At 43.6% G+C, this 18,863-nt stretch overlaps 1 protein-coding gene across 1 annotated transcript in view; it reads right to left on the minus strand.

The window, feature by feature from the left end:
- The window catches only part of ADAMTS3 (ADAM metallopeptidase with thrombospondin type 1 motif 3), a 95,404-nt gene that overhangs the window by 50,340 nt on the left and 26,201 nt on the right, over positions 1-18,863 (minus strand). Inside the window, exon 4 of the mRNA XM_030478026.2 lies at positions 10,649-10,805. Within this exon, the coding sequence (XP_030333886.1) occupies positions 10,649-10,805 (157 nt within the window). The remainder of the gene's footprint in view (positions 1-10,648; positions 10,806-18,863) is intronic.

Raw genomic sequence — 18,863 nt, forward strand, 5'->3', positions numbered from 1 at the left:
CAGAGCTCTCGAATCCATTCCATACTCACGCTCCCAACACTCCCTGTCCCCCATCACTCCCTGTCCCCCACAAAGGCACGAGCACATGAATCCAACTTGATCCAGGTGCCTAGGATAGGATATGTAGGTCCACAGTTAGGTAGCCCATGCAGAAATATGGGAGGAGGAGGAAAATCCTATGGTTTTCTACCACCTGATGGACAGAGCCCCTTACATTAACAAAAGCAAGGAGAGCTTTTACCTACACGTGTGAGTTGTGAACCTCAACTCCTGCTGAATCCCACACAGTCATTTTTCCCTGACATACAGAAAGGCAAAGAAGAAATGGATGGACAGAAAACTGTGTGCCAATTCTACCTTCATTAGTCTACTGAGTCATTTAGGTACTCCATCCTGGTCTGGGATAAACCTGCTCTCTCACATGCATGTCACTAACTTTTCCAGTGCAGCAGCGTGCTTGTTATCTGGGTGGAATGTTGATACTTGGGAGGACATACCAGGGAGGCACCCAACCCTTTGCTTGTATTCCAGGGAATGCTTAACAAAAGTTTCTGCCAGTTGTAAGGCAAAGGGAGATGCACAAACAACAAGCTTTCCTTGGCTACCCCTGAAGGTAGGAGCCAGCAAAGCTCTTCATCACCTGCTGGGTTTTCTTCCCAAACCATGCAGTGTTTGACAGAGCTTGATCCAGGTTTCCCACTGGTCAGGCTCTCCCCGTCCCTGCAGGAGAGGCCAGCTTCCCGCAGACAGCAACTCATTCTTTTCCAACTCAAACTGCAGACTCAGACCTGTGTATCTTTTAATAACCTCCAGAATCCCAACTAGCTTGACGATCTTATCCCACATTGTTAGAACACGCAGAAGAATTATTAGGCAAGGCGTTCTGGCAAAAAAACCCCACTGTTTTCAGAGCAAACAACAGCTGGGTCATGCTGTTACTCTGTGGTGTTTTACTATTGCATTTTGGAAGGATTTGTGTGCTTCTGTAACCCAGAAAAGGATTTGAAGAAACTCGGTCCACTGGGAGCAAAGTTAACGGCAAGGACGATGTTCTCACGTTAGTCATTTCCTTACGCATTCCCACCAGTTGCCCAACACTGTGTCATATCACGTAAGACAAGCAAGATAAGTTTATTCTTATCATCTACTCAGTGGTTTAGTGGGACAAATGGAAGCAGGCAGACAAATGGAGCTCTAGGGGACATCACAGGGCAATACATGCGGTATGGCAGGACATGGAATCAATTTTCCTTTTTCTCTATCACAAACCAGGGATGACTATGTCATATCCAGACATTTTCAAAGGTATAAACAGAATTAAGTTGCCTAGTTCCCCCTTGGTTTGGATTTTTTTTACCTATTTCTACATTTCTAAAAGCTTTCTCAAAATACACTGAGCAACAAACCTGTTAAAACCTGGTTTCATAATGGGGAATAAGGCCAAACCCACATAAAATTCAGGAGAAGAAAACCCAGCAACAGGCCTATGGTATGAAAACTACCATTTGATATGATGGCTCAAACTGCTGCACTTTAATTCATTTTCCCATCAAAGACAGAGGTTATGAAAGTCAACTGTCAAACGAAAAGGTCTTTTCTTTCAGTGACAGAGAGTCTTTTGGTGCTTTTGTAGTATCACATTTCAGCACTGATTTTCTATGATACACATGTAAAACACATTCACAAGCGCCAGCCCCCACAAGCTGTGGGAGGATTCATTTCCTCATGTTCCTGACCTCTCATTCACATAAATTCGTCATGATAAGGGAGCTCTTCTGCTTCCAATTAGAGTGTGTTCTCAGACAGAGCCCATCCAGGTGCATACTATGTTTTATGGCACATGGCAAGTGAGGATGGGGAGGCAGATGCTAGATGGAGCTCATGGAAGGAATCCCTCCTGCACACTAGGTACCACGGCCCTGGTACCTCTGCTCCCATCCCTTCTTTACGAAGCCCACTGCAAAGCCTTTTTAACCACCTCGCATGCACTTCTGTTTGCCTGTATGAACATTATCTTTCCCTTTGAAGCTTTTCATCACCTCTCACCTCAAACAATGGAAATGGAACTGGCAAATGGGAATGAAGATGCTCTGGGGGCTGGAGCACCTCTGCTCTGGAGACAGGCTGAGAGAGCTGGGCTTCTTCAGCCTGGAGAAGAGAAGGCTCCAGGGAGACCTTAGAGCAGCTCCAGTGCCTACAGAGGCTACAAGAAACCTGGAGAGGGGCTTTGGACAAGGGCCTTTAAGGACAGGACAAAGGGGAATAGCTTTAACCTGACAGAGGGGAGACTGAGATGAGACCTTAGGAAGAAGTTCTTCCCTGTGAGGGTGGTGAGGCCCTGGCACAGAGAAATTGCCCAGAGAAACTGTGGCTGCCCCATCCCTGGCAGTGTTCAAGGCCAGGTTGGATGGGGCTTCAAGCAACCTGGTCTAGTGGAAGGTGTCCCTGCCCATGGCAGGGGCTTGGAACTGGATGAGCTTTAAGGTCCCTTCCAACCCAAACCACGCTGTGATTCTATGAAATATTGCCAAGAGCTGCTTGTTCTTTCATTTTATGTTTAGCTGACACTACTAATCTCATTTTGGGAATCAGGCAGTTCTAAAAAGGATCATCTCCAGTTAGTTACTCAGAGCTGCCATACAGCACAACACCAGCTCTGGCAACTGCTGTGCTGGGGAGAAGACACTGAGTGCTCCTAGTATTTACCATTACAATGTACCATGTGCAGGGTTTAACATCTCATCATTGGAGGCAATGGTGATGCTCCTCTCTGACATGACACTGGGAATGTCCATTATGCTGAAGACATGCCAGAAGGGCACAAGGGGTGTCCTTACTTTGGCATGTCTTCATCTCTAAGGGGCTTTATGAATATCATCTGTAAAATGAAACAGGGTCCCTTCAGCTGCTTACACAGTATTTAAAAAGCTCTGCTGTCTGTTACCACCACTGTTTGTTGAAAGTTTTCCTCTTCCTATGCAATTTGGGGGCATAAGGAGTTTTTCTTGGGACACTGTATAAGCCTTGGAATGGCTACAAGTTGCATGTACTGATCTTTTTCTCTATTTTTTTAATTTTCCCTTCATACAGATTTCTGTGTGTTTTACTACTCTGGCTTGGATGCCTGCGGCTGGAATCGAGCCTTTACCCTTGGTTTTATTTAAGAACAATTTTCCTTTGTTATTGCCAAGAATTGAAGACGACTTAAGCAGATGGATGTCCCTCCTCTCAGCATCAGCAGGTGAGCACAACCTCCCTGACACAGACAGAGCACATAAGTCACCTTCTACTGCTTTTTGATCCATTCCTGCTCAAGTTTCTTTCTTTCTTAAACAGAATTAACAAGCTTTTCCTCAGCTATGAAGTCTGGGTTTTCTTTACTCATACACAGAGCAAACAGGATACAGACTGTACAGCAGAGACTGTGGATCTTATATTAATATTTAATTTTATAAATTATAATTTTCTGGCTACCATGAAGGGACTCTTTGCCCAAGCACTGCATCACTCTGAACCTTACTTTCTTCATCACAGTGCAGTGCGTCTGAAGAGGTGCACTTTGTGAATATAATTTCTTGGCTGTACCTTGAATTTAGTTAGTTACATCTTACTAACTCTTAGTTTCTATTCCTAGCTTTGCCACAGACCTGTTTGACTGCAGCAGACTACAGTCTCTGCTTGTTCACTACACACTGAGCCCTGTTGTCTGACATGTCATGGAAATGCTTTTTGTGTATTAACTCAACCTTTCATGTACAGCAATTATTAAACCAAGTGTGAAAAGTCAAGGCTGGATGGTGACTCTGCCAGGAAACACCCAGCTGCCTCATTGCCTACTGAATTTCTGATCACAAGCGATCATTATGGTTCAGAAAGGTTTTACTAAATGAGAGGTATTGGACATTAGTTGGAACAAGGGAAATTCCTATTAGATAGGAGGGGAAAAAATATAATGAGGAAAATCAAGTGCTGGAACACGGCTGCAGAAAGGCTGTGGGATCTCCATCCTTGGAAATACTGAGAACACAACTGCTGAGTTACTGTGCTTTGATTCCATGAAATGTTGAGCCACAGGGGCCAAGCAGATAGGTGCACAAAGAGAACTGAGAGATGTCCTAGAAGAAAGTATCTATTCAAGTCTACAGACAAGCATCTTAATTTTATTCCATTCATGTCACAAATTTTGGATGCTCACCTAAGGGAAGAACTGGATTGGTTTTACATCTTGAATCTGGATGTAAATACTGCACACAGGAAGATACTAGTGTTCATCACTGAGCTCTGGCAACTCATTGCTGAACTGCACCACCCCACGTATAATATACGTAGCTTCTGGGTTGTGTTTTGTGGTCATCAGTTGATTCCACAGTTGTACTGGTTGATACTGATACTCAAGCAAGGGAGGTTAAATCTAGTTCAGGTTATGCCTAACCAGGCTGAGAGCACACTTTCATCGGCACTGTGAACACACACTCAAGCCCTTGGAGAGGGCTCCAATTCCACTACACTCAAAGATATTACTCATTTACTTCCATTTCTGTAAGGGCTTGATGGTTTTCTCATTATTTTTCCTCCCACTTCTCCTCCTCCTCCTTAGATCCCATCTCTTTTTTCCCCATCCATCACCAACACTCATTTTTCCTCTGTACCCTGCTGTGCTGTTCCTGATTGGAAAGTACTTTGCTGACTACCTGCCCTTTGATTAAGTAAACGTCTACCTGGAAAAAAAAGGAAAAAAAATAACCCCACAAACCAACAGTCAATCAAGAATCATAGAATACTAGGCTTGAAGGGACCTCAAGGATCATCTGGTCCAAAAGGACTTAAATGAATCCTATTAAGTTTCAATTTTATAGAGGAAGGCTGATTTAAAAGCCAAAGCTGTAGCAGTTCTGGATAAAGAGGCAGGATGTGTTTAGCTGAGCACACACACAGGTTATCACCACCAATACAACTTACACAAGAACACCTATATTGTAACAGAGCATGCTACAAGATGTGGTGCCCTAAGTCTCCAAAGAAAACAATCCCCATTACTACTGATGCACAAACTTGGGTGCTCTACCGTGCAGTACATAAATTCCCTCCACCACAACACAGGTCATGAGAAACTGCTGAGAAAGAATTCAGACACCTTCTGGCATGACGATGTCTCTAAGAAACACTAACGTGCCCTGGGAAGTGCTGAGGGAGGTCTCCAAAGCAGGCAATAGTCTTCCTATTCATCTACCTACTATTCCAGGGTTTCATTCCCAGGCAACCAGGAGCAATTCCCAAATCATTTCTTCCTCCTACATGTTTCCCACCTGGGACAAAGACACTTGAACCCAGTGCCATGGCAACCCCATCAGCCACACAAGCACTTTGGGTCTTTAGGGAAAATGGAAATTCTGAAAGGAAGCTGGGAGATAAAGGCTCCTATTCCTTGTTTCCCACTGGTAGGAAGTAATTACAAAAATACTTTAATCTCGACTGCTCTTGGGGTGAATAGGTTGTCATTTAAAAAAAATACTATGATGTGAAGACCAAGATAAAATAGGAAAATGTGGAGTACATTTCCATGCTGTGTAACCCCTGAGCTGAAGGTTAGTTGTCACCATTATGTTACATAACAAAAAAGTGCATGGAAAGAAATAACGAGTGATCAAAGAGGAGGAAAGATAAATCAAACTCTTTGTGATCAGCTCAAGCAGAATATGATCCAAAACCTGCCTCATCCCCCACTGACGGAAATCTAAGTCTTCTCACCGACTCCAGTGGACTTGGATCAGACTTTTATGTTTCTGAGAGTACAATTTGGATTTTATTTTACCATCCTCCTGAGCCCAATTGGGTAGAACTTGCATAGAAGGCCTCCTGGGTGCAAATTTGATGCTGAACTTGACAGTTCTTTGCCTGTTTCTATTGTTTCTTGCATGCTTTCAAGGAATAAAGTTAATGATCTCACATCTTGGTGATGTTTGTCAGCTTATTAACAAAGGAGAACAGATTCTTTTCATCCTGTCCAGACAGAATGATATCATCATTACACTTGCAAAACCTTCCAGCTTAGCCTTGTCCAGAGAGAATTTCTTTCCATTCCTAAGTGAAAAGCTATTTTAGTCACAAAATCTTAAAGATTTATTTAAATGATGTTTTAACATGACAGCCTCATACATTCCTCTAGTATTCTCATAGCTCATTTCCTCTCTGACCCCCAGACCTCAACATGGGGTATTTGACCTTTCTTTCTTTTAGCCCTTAGTAATAAGTATTTTTCCTTTAACAGACATTATTTGGAAATAACACTCATGATGTGAACACTGATCATTGAGTATCTGTAGCACACAACTTGAATGAGAAGCACAGATGTTTGGTGTCTTTAGGATCAAGACTTCAATTACTGGGGAAGTCAAGCTTACAGAACGTCATCCCAGGACAATCTGATGTGGAAAAGCTGTTAGGAGATGAGCGTGCATATTTACTCCCATGAAGAACTCTGTATGTCCTGCTCTATGATAGGATTCCCAGACTGTACCTAACCAGATGCTCATCCCAGATGTTTAAAAAAAAAATGTCCAGTGTCTTTATAAAAAACCAACCAACCTCACTGTTCCCTCCTCCTGGCCTGGCACAGCCACCTTCTGAGCATCAACACTCACACTGCAAGCACAGCACTTCCCACTCCCCATGCTGACCTTAAAGAGCACGGTATGGGCTTGGTGGCACCCTGCAGACTGCTGTCCCACAAGGTATGTCCCCATTAGCAGGGATGCCAAGTCAAAGGGCTTCCCATACGGCTTCTGCAGTACAGCAGCTCCTTAAGATATCTTCAGTAAGAATGTAGAGTCTTGCATAAATTGCCTTCACAACACAGTGCCAAACACGGATGATGCTAAAGTAGCAATGCTCCAGAACATGGTTATTCTTTAAGCAGCTCACTCATTTCAGTCTAACATTAACCATTTGGTAGGTTACATGTGGCGATCCATTGCAGCTCAACCTAGAAGTTCTCCCCTTTTCATTCTGCTGGATTAAGGTCAGAGGCTATTGGCATTGGAAATAATACCTCCTCCTCCCCCTGTGCATTTATCACCTTCGGTAAAGCTGAAAATGTTCATTAGGATTGCTGGGCTGCTACCATCAATAAATGTATTGAAGTTGTGTTTCTCCTCCAGCACAAGTCACATGAGAGCATGCTGCATTACCTGGGAATATGAAATTCTGAGAGCCACCTATTTATCTATATTCCTACCAAATCTAGTAACAAGGTCCTCTGCAGTCTGACCAGCCCGTTTCCGCCCACTGCCACTTGCTATAAGCACATACCTGCTCATTCATACTCTCCTACCAGGTTCATGACGGTTGATTCCACCTCACTTCAGAGCACGATATAAAGTTTCAATCATATTCCCAAATTCAGACAACAATTAGGACAGTACATGTATTCCAGAGATGTGGGATGAGCATTCCTATTCCAGCTCACGATTACATTAAACATGAGCTGAGCAGTTCTCATATAGTTTTCTGTGTGACTCCTGTCTGACCAGTTTTTCACAAGGAAGAATAGTTAAGAGTTTCTTCTGTTCCCAAAGGAGAAATTGGTCTGATGTTTGTTGATGCTGTGTCACATCCTACTGTGTTTATGTGGTTTTCAGTAGCTGGGACTTCCTGGGGAGGCCTTGGCCACCATCCTATAGGAGAGGAAGAGCTTCCTCTGTCCAGAAGGATGAACAGCACTTACATCAGCAAACAGGCTCACCCAGCGCAATGGAGACTGCGGGTACCAAGTAAGTGGTTGGTTTTAAAATTATTTTAACATTAACTGGTCAAGAGCTACTGCTTCTTGCAGGTCCCTGCATGGCCTCACATTAGCATAAGAAAAATCAGGTTCAAAAAAATAAAGTAAAACAAGATCCTCCGAACTAGCAGAATATTCACATTTCTTCCCCTCTTCTGCTAAGTGCTTTGAGGGGCTCTTCCATATGCTTAATGGGAAGATAAATCCTCAAAAGATTTAAAAACAGACTACGAAGACTGTGTAAGGATTTCAGTGTGTGAAGACGCAGCAGCTCCCTCCTAGCACAGATACACAGAGGGAAGGAAACCCAGTGCTTATCCATAAACATTAACAGGTTTGCCATCCTACAGCATTCCTCAAATGAATGAGGCCGGATTTCCCATCTGGTTTCTCAAGTGTTTCACGTAATGCATTCTAGGAAACCAACCTCCGCACAAAGCAAACAATGACGACAACAACCGTTGTTCCTTAAGGAGGCTACAGCCAGCCATGGATACCAGAAATAGGAATCGGTGTGGGGTGCTGTTTCAGGGGCAGGGTTATTTTGCTGCAAAAGGGGAAAGGCTAAATCCACGGTACCCAGTAGCTTGAGGCATCCTAATATCTTCTCCAGAAACCCAGATTTCTGGTTCCCACCTAAGAAAGCTCACTGAAACTTCATCACAGATAACTCCAATAAACGGGAAAGAGAAGTAGATAAGAGTATTTATGTGTCCTTATTTCCATGAGAACACAGTACATGAACCAATAAATGCTTCACTGCACTGCAATTGTTACTAAAACTCAGAACTCCTATGCTCACTCTGTCCACTTATTTGAAACATGTCCAACAAATTCCCAAGTATTATAAAATCCAGCAGGAATACCAGATGTCCTGTCAGACCAAAAGCTTTTTTTGTAGAGCTGGAGTTGGAAGCTTCATGAAAATAGTATCTTACAAAAGTGACTTCTTGAGAGAGCACAAGGCAGTATGTCCTATGTCACTGTGGAGGAAGGCTCCTACACCACGTTTCCCAGTTTTTATAACAACTTTGCTGACAACAGGAATTTTAAGTACTTTTTTATCTTAATGTCTAGTTAATTGAGTCATCTGTCATCTATCAGTGAAACCTAAATATGTGGCTGAACTCGTAATCTGCCAGCAGCCTGTAGCTGGCATTTCTGCCTCTGGCTGGGGCACTGGGATTGTGTGTTGGGAAGCAGAGGCAGTGAAGATCAAGAAAGATGCTCATGCATCTACATAGCACACTACTTACCACTGCAAACTGCGTCACAGTGGCATAATAGCCAGGACTATTTCCCAAACTCAAGTACGTAAAAGTTTTAAGCTGTCAGAAGTAGGTAAGAAGAGATCTCCTGTGAACGTGTCGGGGCTTTAAGCAACCTTGTCTAGTGGAAGGTATCCCTGCCTGTGGCAGGGGCTTGGAACTGGATGAGCTTTAAGGTCCCTTCCAACCCAAACCACTCTGTGATTCTATGACTCTATGACAGAGGCAAGAGATGCCGAACTCGCTGAAGCAGACCCAGAAGGTCCACTGTCAGCTACTCATGGTGTCTAGCCACAGTCTGAGCCCGACAGCCCAGCTAACAATGTGTTTTCAACGCAGAAACACAGCACTGAACCCAATGCCACTACCACGAAGGCTTATTTAGCACCATTCAGTTGCTCGCACCACAGAGATGCATGAGCTAGATTTGAGCAGCACAGGTCTCAGAGACCAGCAGGTCGATGAGCCTGCATGGTTCAGGCTGCTGCTAGACCCCGAGCCTGCTGTGACACTGCTGTGCCATACTGCTGTTAACAACATGGACTTACCTTCTGAAAGACTAACAAAAGCCTGGCAGAACTGTATTCAAAATGGCTCTCAATTCCCACCTGCTTTTTCAGAGACAAAATGCCAAAACCCCACCAAATAATTAAAATCCATGGGGACTGGCAATGAGGGGCTGCTTAACTTCTCTCTGCTTAATACTCCTATCTAATTCTAGTTCTGTGTGTTGTATGTGGTTGCTCTATTTCTTCTCAAACCCTTTTAAGTTCCAAGAATATGTGAACGCAAAGTACAAACAGGGATTTGAGAAGCTGAGAGATGTTGAAAAAACGGCAGAGCACTGAAGGAGAACGGAGCTGCTCTTTCATTCCTCGCCCATAGTGTCAAAACCCTCAACGTTCACTATGCAATGTGTTGGCTTGTAACGATTAATTTAGGATTAAAGAATAATATTAAAAGGGGGGAAGGGAAATCTAAATATACAAGCAAATGCATTAAACTACACAATGATTAGTCTCAGATGGACCAACCACACCATCTTCAACGAGGGGGGAATCCTTGATTATGTCTAAAGTACATCATCTGATCAACACAACTGCCTTCCAACTGCATTAATTGCGACCAGCAGAAGCAGGAAAACAGATAGTGTCAGCCATTGTCACAATTTAGCTATCACGGAGGAAGAAACAGGACCCAAACTTTAAACTGAAGTTGTATGAGCAGGTGAGCCATAGTAACAGCCTACAACATTGAAGTCAGATGAGTATTTCCATTACCATTTCATGGCCCACCACATCTTACCAACTGATGTAGAGCTCAGACTTAAATCAGTACAAGCTTTTCCCTCAGTTTAAGGAAGATAAAAACAAGCATTTTGCAACATTCCTTCATGAGAACACTTCATGGCTGAGCTCTGTTCTCCTACACGTGTGCTGCTCTTGGCAGAGAAACTGCACATGTGACTGATGGTGGATCTCAGCAAAACATTTAAAGGCTTTCTTTTCAAACAGTTCAGTCAAACCTGCCTCTCTCAAAAGCTACTGCAGGCTAGAGTCACCTGGAATAGATCTGTGAGCAACCAACACAGGTACTGTACCTTCTCTATGGACATCAGGGAGCGTATCGGTGGGATGCTGCGCTACAGCTGATCGCCTGTACACCATGTGGATTCTCCCCTTTTCCTCTTCCATTTGCTTTCCTCTTTCCAAAGGCTCAATGAAGTATTCATCCTTATCGGTTCTTATCATTCCAGCCTGGTGAGGAAGAAAGAAAGCATGCCAGTATGTCATTTGAGAGCCTCAAGACCCAGCCTGACGGTTTAAAAACAAGTATCAAGAGGGGTGAAGCATAAAACACTCAGCATATTGCTGTACTGTAAGACTCAAATTACTCCTGGCCTTCCTTTGCATGGACTTCTTGCCAGAGGCCGATACCCGCTGTGCTCTGGGGGTGTTCCTCTGGCTTGAGGCCACCACTCAAAGGCATTAAGAGAAGATCTTGCATATGGATGAGATTCATCACCCCTTCAAAACCACAGCTAAGACCGAAGTCAGACCAGGGTTTACTGTATGTACGTTGTGCACAGCTATTTTGTAATCTACACATGGCACGTTGTTCCACCCTGTAACTGTAGCTCTTGACTATCCTTCCAAACCCTTTCTCTTTATGTCTTCTGCCTGTAAGAGCTGTGGGACAGGTTTGCAGATGAGGCAGATTAATCCTGGTGCTCGCTGGAGTAAGTCCCACCTGCTTAAGTCCAGTTTAAGGGAAAAGAGACTCATGCGCAGGAGGAAAAAACCTCTTAGAAGGCACTTGAATATAAATCACAGTAAATAATGGTGAAGAAAATCTGGTGATACACTGAAGGAAACAATCACTTAACTCTCTGTTTTTATCTAAGGGCAGCAAGACTAAACATATTCCAGCAGAGCCAGTAAGAGGAAGAGCATCATGCAGGGGAAAAATGGATACAGAGTATTTGAAAATACTGGAAAACACCAATGGGATATGTTTTTTGAGGAATCTGTAAGTTATTACCAAGGATATTCAGTAATATCTTTGTTTGTGTAAATATAGCAGAGCAGCTATTAACAAGCATTATCCTTACGATCTTCCTTCTATACAACGCTGTTCCTCTTCTTGTGAGTGATATGGGGATGGCTCCTGCAGCCGATCTATATCATGGGGCTGATACACTTTCAGCTACAGCTGAAGCTACCTACAGCTCCCTGAGTGATGCACTGTTTTTTCCCTAAACCCACGAAATTCCTGCAAGAGAGCTCCATTGCTGCAACCTTGTACCTGAAGATTTCACAACATGCAAGGTCAGAATTACAGTTACGGCTTGGACTGAACCCATAGACACCTACAAAGCATGAACAAAAAAAACCAAACCACCAAACCCATAAAACCAAAAAGAGACCATCCTGACAGCTCTGCAAACTGCTCTAGGGCCTCCCCAGCAACAAATGGAGATTATCATGGTCTGAGCTTAGATAATATGTTGAATACATGCAGACAGAATTGTGACAGAGAACAAGAAATAATATTTTAATAAAAATATTCTAAATTCATGAACAGTTTAAGATTTGGCAGGATGCGGTGTTGGGCCATCTAGTCTAGCTTATGCTTTGCCAAGATGGGTCGGACCAGATGATCTTTGAGGTCCCTTCCAATCTGGGATTCTGTGATTCTATGATGGAGTACTTCACCACAAGCCTTCCATGCTCTGTGTGTTTTCTTACATCTGCACTCAAATTTTCAGTTAATGAATTTCTTCAAACATTGGCTAAACCACGTAAGTCTGAACACTACATTCCTCCTTTGTTTTCATTAGGTGAGCAGTAGTAATAGGCAAGATTTGGGGTTGGAATAACTCATGTTGGCATCGCAAGTCAGCTCTTCATGTGGCTAGTACACATAATTAGACTGGAATTAAGAAGTCCTCTTTGCATGTTAATGGCTTATTTGCTTGCCATTTTCCTGAGCAAAACGAAGTTTTGGCCCTACAGTTGCTATGTTACTGGTGCAGACCTTGTCTTGGCATAGAGATTTTTTGCTAAATAACCCATTTTCTATGAAGCTGTTGCCTATGAGTTGAAGGTAGTTCTATCCAAAAGCAGTGCTCAGCACAAAAGCCAAGCTTGGCCTTACTTTCCACCTTCAACGTGTGTGCTGCTGCTTCTTCTCTGTGTTAAATCTACAAAGGAAGAGCCACGATTGTATTTCAGAGCATGGGTGTGCCTTACTGTAAAAGCAATATAAGAATCATCCACAAGCGTCAACGCAGTTTCCATTTCCACAGCTCTCCATAAAACACTTCGACAGACCCAACACATTCCTTAAGCCACAACAGTGTCTGCTCCTCAAAAGTCACCCGACTTCACAGACACCAATAAGCCAGCCCTATTAGCATGAGATAGGAACAGTTGTTACTTTAAAAGTCAAATTACGAAGTGCAGTACCCAAAGCAAACATCCCATTTCACTTAATTATGCTAAACTAATCACGTGCTTCACAAGGGAAAAAAAAAAACAGATTTCCAAAGTACAACCATTGAGATAAATGGCATCAATTCCGGAAGACACAAAACACATCTGACAGAACAGACTGAACCTCAATCTACAAAGGCTTGTGAGTATCTGGCACTGGTACCACAGCACATGCAGACAATGTGCAGCATCCTCTTTGCCTTGGCATACACCTGGAATCAGGCACAGCATCAGGTCCTGCTCCTTTCCCAAGCTGGAAGTCAGACTGTATCTCATACGCACCTTTTTTTTCCCTTTTAAGACAGCTTTATTATTTATACAGACACAAGGTGTACCTCTACCTTTTGTTCATCCTCACAGGCAGTGCCTGACTCCACTAATTTCAGTGGATTTTTATGGCATTGAGGGTATTCGTGCCCATAATCACAAGTGAACGTGACACAATTTCTCCGCAAAATCTGCACACAGACCTGAAGGGCTGGATTTCCACCTGGTTGTCACAACCATAGGGTTCCTAGAGAGCAACATCCCCCGCAGAACCAGTGTGAGAACAAGGAGCTGATCCCTTGGATGACTTGCAAACTCCCCTGGCACAGCAGAGAAGTTAATCAATGATACAAGCTGCCTTGGAGCGGCTCACACAGACCAGAGGCTGTGCTGACCACATGCAGTGACGCACTTCATGGACAGTGATCCCCATGGCCCCAAGTGAAAGGGGAGACCACGCGATTTTGAGTTTGCAGTCAAAGGGCCAGACCTGAAGGGCTGATAAAGGAAAAACATGGAAAGCAAAAAGAATTACAAAAAAAAAAGGGGGGGGGGGGGGGAGTGGGAGGTGAGAAAACAGGGAAAAGTGGGGAAAGCAGGGGGGAAAAAAGAAAAAAGACGAGGAAAAGGGGGAAAAAGGGGAGAAAATTGGGGAAAGGGGAAAGGAAAAAAGGGGGGAGCACACATTGGTGATATTAACAAGGACACATTTGGGTTTTACTCACCAGTATTTCTCACTCACTCTGCTCCTCATGTCCCCCACAGTCTTTAGCCTTGCTGTGCCCTGCTGCATTTGCAGCTATTGTTTTGTATCACCTGTCTGGAAGGTGAACACGTTTCATATGCTGTTCAGTAATGCATTTGCCCACACTCCGAGATACTTACCTTCACTTCACCACTACAGTAAAGAGTACAAACATTAGTGTGCTCTTTCTGACACTTAAAACATGAGTTAAAATTAGTCCAGTGGCGTTATCTTACAAAGCATGTTGTCAATGACAGCAGACAAATTTTTATAAATACTGATTTTTTTTATTTTTTTTTTTTCCCCCTTTTACTGGAATTTGAGCTTTAGAATCAACAGGGGCAGTTTGGGTCCATTTTATCAGCCTAGAGGCAAGCTTGAATGGACAAGCCAGCTTGCTGTCCACCCCAAATCCCCATTCCTCCCCCATTTCATCAATAAAGAGAGCTTGAAATTTTCCAAATGAATGGAGAAGGAAGGGCATAAGCAGGTATTGCATATTCAAGTCCATCTTCAACATAAATTCTATTTTCTTCTACATTTTCTTGCCCACCAGCCGTAGATGCTCAGGCTCACTTGGAGAAAAGGCTGGGGTAGATTTTCAAGCAAGAAGTATGTAGTGGAATTTACTTTTTTCCACAAAAGCACATTTATGGAGCAATACAGGAAAGCACAGTCTGAAATCCTGGAATACCATTAATTTTACTACTTGTTCTTATAAATTAACCTTGCTCCAGATTTCCATCAGCTGAAGGATGCAGGTTGAAATCTGTGCTTCTGGGAAGTTCATCTAAAACTGTCTTCATGATTCTTAAAGTGCTTCCCCTCCCTGATGGGGGTCATGGGGGAAATGTCCAGCACCTTGTGTGCACCCATCTCGCTGCGTAGTATCCATAGATGTCTTTACATGACGATCATGAATGTGTTTCATCCCTGCAGCATTCTTCCTCCTCCTCTACCCAGAGGTAATGAGGCATAGCAAGCTGAGGGAAAACCTTAATGCTGAATTAAACTGATGTAAGTCTTGCCTAGAGTTCCTAATAAAAGGTAACTGGGAGCAAGGCCAAGTTTAGTCTGGCACAGGCAGCCCACCTAGGAGGACTTCCCAGAGGACACTATTCTTTACTGGGCAACCCACTAATAGAGCAAAACCTGGAAAAATGCCTTTTCCTTTTTTTTTTTTTAACCAATGCAAAAAGAAGCAGACAATAATAAGGGAATTACAAACAATATAAAGCCTTGAGAAAATAACCTACAAGGGCAGGTTAAACTAAGGAGTTGCGTCCTGAGCCAAAACAAACAGCATTTAAGAGAGAACATGATTCCATATAAATATGCACGGGGTATTAGCTGCAGGAGAGGAGAGAGTCATTCATTCAGGGAGCACAACAGAGAACTGTGGAGTGATCATTAAGAATGGACACATTTAACTCCAGTATTAGAGTAAACATTATGGGTGGGATTTTCCAAAGTATTTTAGGAAGTTCAATGCCCCATTCCTAGTGGTTTGCCGTGAGGGCAAGTAATTTCATTCCCAAGTGTGTTTTGAAAAGGCCACCCTCAAACGTCAGAATGTGGAAGGGTTTGTTGAGCAAGGAGCAGAGTTGCACTATTGGCCATTATCAAGTGAAGTGCTGCTAATACTTGCCACCAAGTGTTACAAGTCTACAGTGCATTTGTTTTACAAACTAAACCTACAACAGAATATCCCCATCCTACTTGTTAGAAACACAGAATGGTTTGTGTTGAAGGGACCTTAAAGCTCATCCAGTTCCAATCTCCTGCCATGTGCAGGGACACCTTCCACTAGACCAGGTTGCTCCAAGCCCCTGTGTCCAACCTGGCCTTAAACACTGCCAGGGATGGGGCAGCCACAGCTTCTCTGGGCAACCTGTGCCAGCGCCTCAGCACCCTCATAGGGAAGTGAGGTCTTCCTAAGGTCTCATCTCAATCTCCCCTCTGTCAGGTTAAAGCCATTCCCCCTTGTCCTGTCCCTAAAGGCCCTTGTCCAAAGCCCCTCTCCAGGTTTCTTGTAGCCTCTTCAGGCACTGGAAGCTGCTCTAAGGTCTCCCTGGAGCCTTCTCTTCTCCAGGCTGAACAAGCCCAGCTCTCTCAGCTCATCTTCTCATGTTCAATTCAGTAAATGTTCTTATTTTTTCATGCCAGCCTCCACTGCCCACCTCTATTCCAAGTTCTGTCTTTTTTCCATCTTACTGTCCTCTGATATCCTAGACATGGTGGCCCAACAGAAAAGCTGCTTTTGCTCGTGCATCTCCCTCTATGAAACACTCATTTCCCTAACTACCTATGAAAAAAGCTTGACAGAAGTGAAGATTTCTAAAAAACCTTTCTAGAGTTCTGAAAGACCTCTATCTACTGTACTCATCAATGATGTCTTGCTCTTCCCACCTCCCTCCTGTCCGTATCTGCTCTCTCCTAACTCTCATTAGAATCATAGAATAGTTAGGGTTGGAAAGGACCTTAAGATCACTTAGTTCCAACCCCCTGCCATGGGCAGGGACACCTCACACTAAACCATGTCACCCAAGACTCCATCCAGCTTGGCCTTGAACACTGCCAGGGATGGAGCATTCACAACTTCCTTGGGCAACCTGTGCCAGGGCCTCACCACCCTCACAGTAAAGAACTTCTTCCTTAGATCTGACCTGAACTTCTCCTGTTTAAATTTGAACCCATTACCCTTTGTCCTATCACTACAATCCCTGATGAAGAGTCCCTCCCCAGCATCCCTGTAGTCCTCCTTCACATACTGGAAGGCTGCTCTGAGGTCTCCACGCAGCTTCTCTTCTCCAGGCTGAACAGTCCCAACTTTCTCAGCCTGTCTTCATACGGGAGGTGCTCCAGTCCCCTTACCATCCTCATGGCCTCCTCTGGACTTGCTCCAACAGCTCCATGTCCTTTTTATGTTGAGGACACCAGAACTCTACATTGGTAAGCTCTTCACAGCAGAAGCTGCCTTCATGCATCTAGCATGGTGGCCTCCTGATCCATCAGCAGGTACTACTATAATCCAAATATACTACCGGCACATTGTCATTGAAACCATTGTATCTGCATATAAATGCTAGAAGAGAACTCCAAACAACTCAGCAGATGTGACCAAAATGATTTAAGGAGTCCATGTTTAGAGTAGATTCAAGTATGGGTGCTACAGTACCAGCAACCACTGAAACCATTATCAGACCCTACTGATTTGATGCTAAAAGAATTGCAGGAGTCTTTGATACACTGGGAATGTGAATAAGTCTGTATGAGGAGTTGGGCTCCAGGACAAGAGAGCATCATTCATGGACTCTTCTGTCGTAGAGCAGTGGCCAACACAGGCTCCAAGGGAAGGAGTAGAGGAAGCAAGACGTGGCGTGGTGACTCTTCTATTTCCTTGGAAAGGCCACGTCACTCGCCCTCACCAGCAAGGAGTGCTGATGGGAGGACAGTGACTGCAACCATGCCGCTCACCCCAAAGCTCATCAGAAAACACTGGTATAACTACCAAAAGAAGAGGGTGAGCAGTGACTTCGGCCACCAAGCGTCACACCAACTCCCCCTGGGATAGAATTAACTCTCCCTTTTTCTCTACAAATCTCCTGCTATTTCTCCAGCACTAGTAGTTTAAACAGCAGCCAGCCGTGCAGAGACCCCTCTCTGCCCCTCTGGTGAGGATGACACCATCACCACCATCACAGTAAGCTCCACCGACTCTCATTCATAAGGGTTTCTGTGCTGCCTGTTTTCATACCACTAAAATCCACTACATTTAAGTAGAATTACACTGAATTATAGCTAAATACTAACAGGTTCAACTCTTCTCCTTTGACTTAAAGGCAGTGAGATGGTGCACAAAATAACTACTTTCAGTGAAAAATGCTTTCACCCCAATGTCTTTGTGGTTTTGCTGTTATTTTATGTGCACGCTTATCTTTACAATATTATATTTCAGCTGTTATCTGTATTTTGAAACCCCTGCACTTTTGTAAGACACAGTGAATCTGCCACAGAGAATGTAGTAATAAAAATTACACTTTTAAACTGTGCTTAGCGCCCTTGTACTACAAAGAAAGAGTTTTTAAAACACTGACATGATCCTCTGGGGACCCGAGGTGTTAAATAGCAGTTAAATCTCCGAAGCCAGCTTTGAACACTGAGAGAAGTGAATGTATAAAGTTGCTTGAAGTAAATTGGAAATGCAATACTGAAATATTTGAAAATGGTTTTCTTTTCTCCCCTCCACCCCTTCTTTTTTTTTTTAATATCTTCCATTTTCTCTTCGGTGATAAATAAATGAGACCCCATTCTAGAACGTTCCTTGCAAGGATAAACTGTTCCTTGCCCCATACCTCCTCTCTATCCTCTATATAATCTTTCTAACCAACTCCTTTGTCACCAGACTTGTTCCAGACTTCAAAACTCTACTATTTTTGTTAATTTTGGTATTTTTTCTTTTCTCCCTTCCCAGCTAGAAACCAGGAGCAATATGTAAATACTTTTCTGCCAGTTAATTGGGGATTACGTCTTTAATCCATTATTCTTTCCATATCTGTTACAAACTCAGGACAAACTGATACACCAGGCCCAGCAGGCTGGAGGCAGCTCTGGATGAAGTCCTGCAGACCCCTGTACAAGAGACTTGCTTTAGTGGCACCTAAGGCATAAAACTCGATCTAAAAACACTCAGTCATCAAATCTATAATTGATAGCTATAATTGATTGTACCGCACCATGAGGGATTCATGATCAAGGGGGCTTCACTGCATCCTCCTATGTGAGAATCTTCATTTGTACTACAAGCA

The sequence above is a fragment of the Strigops habroptila genome, chromosome 3 (genome assembly GCF_004027225.2).
Source record: "Strigops habroptila isolate Jane chromosome 3, bStrHab1.2.pri, whole genome shotgun sequence".
NCBI lineage: Eukaryota > Metazoa > Chordata > Aves > Psittaciformes > Psittacidae > Strigops > Strigops habroptila.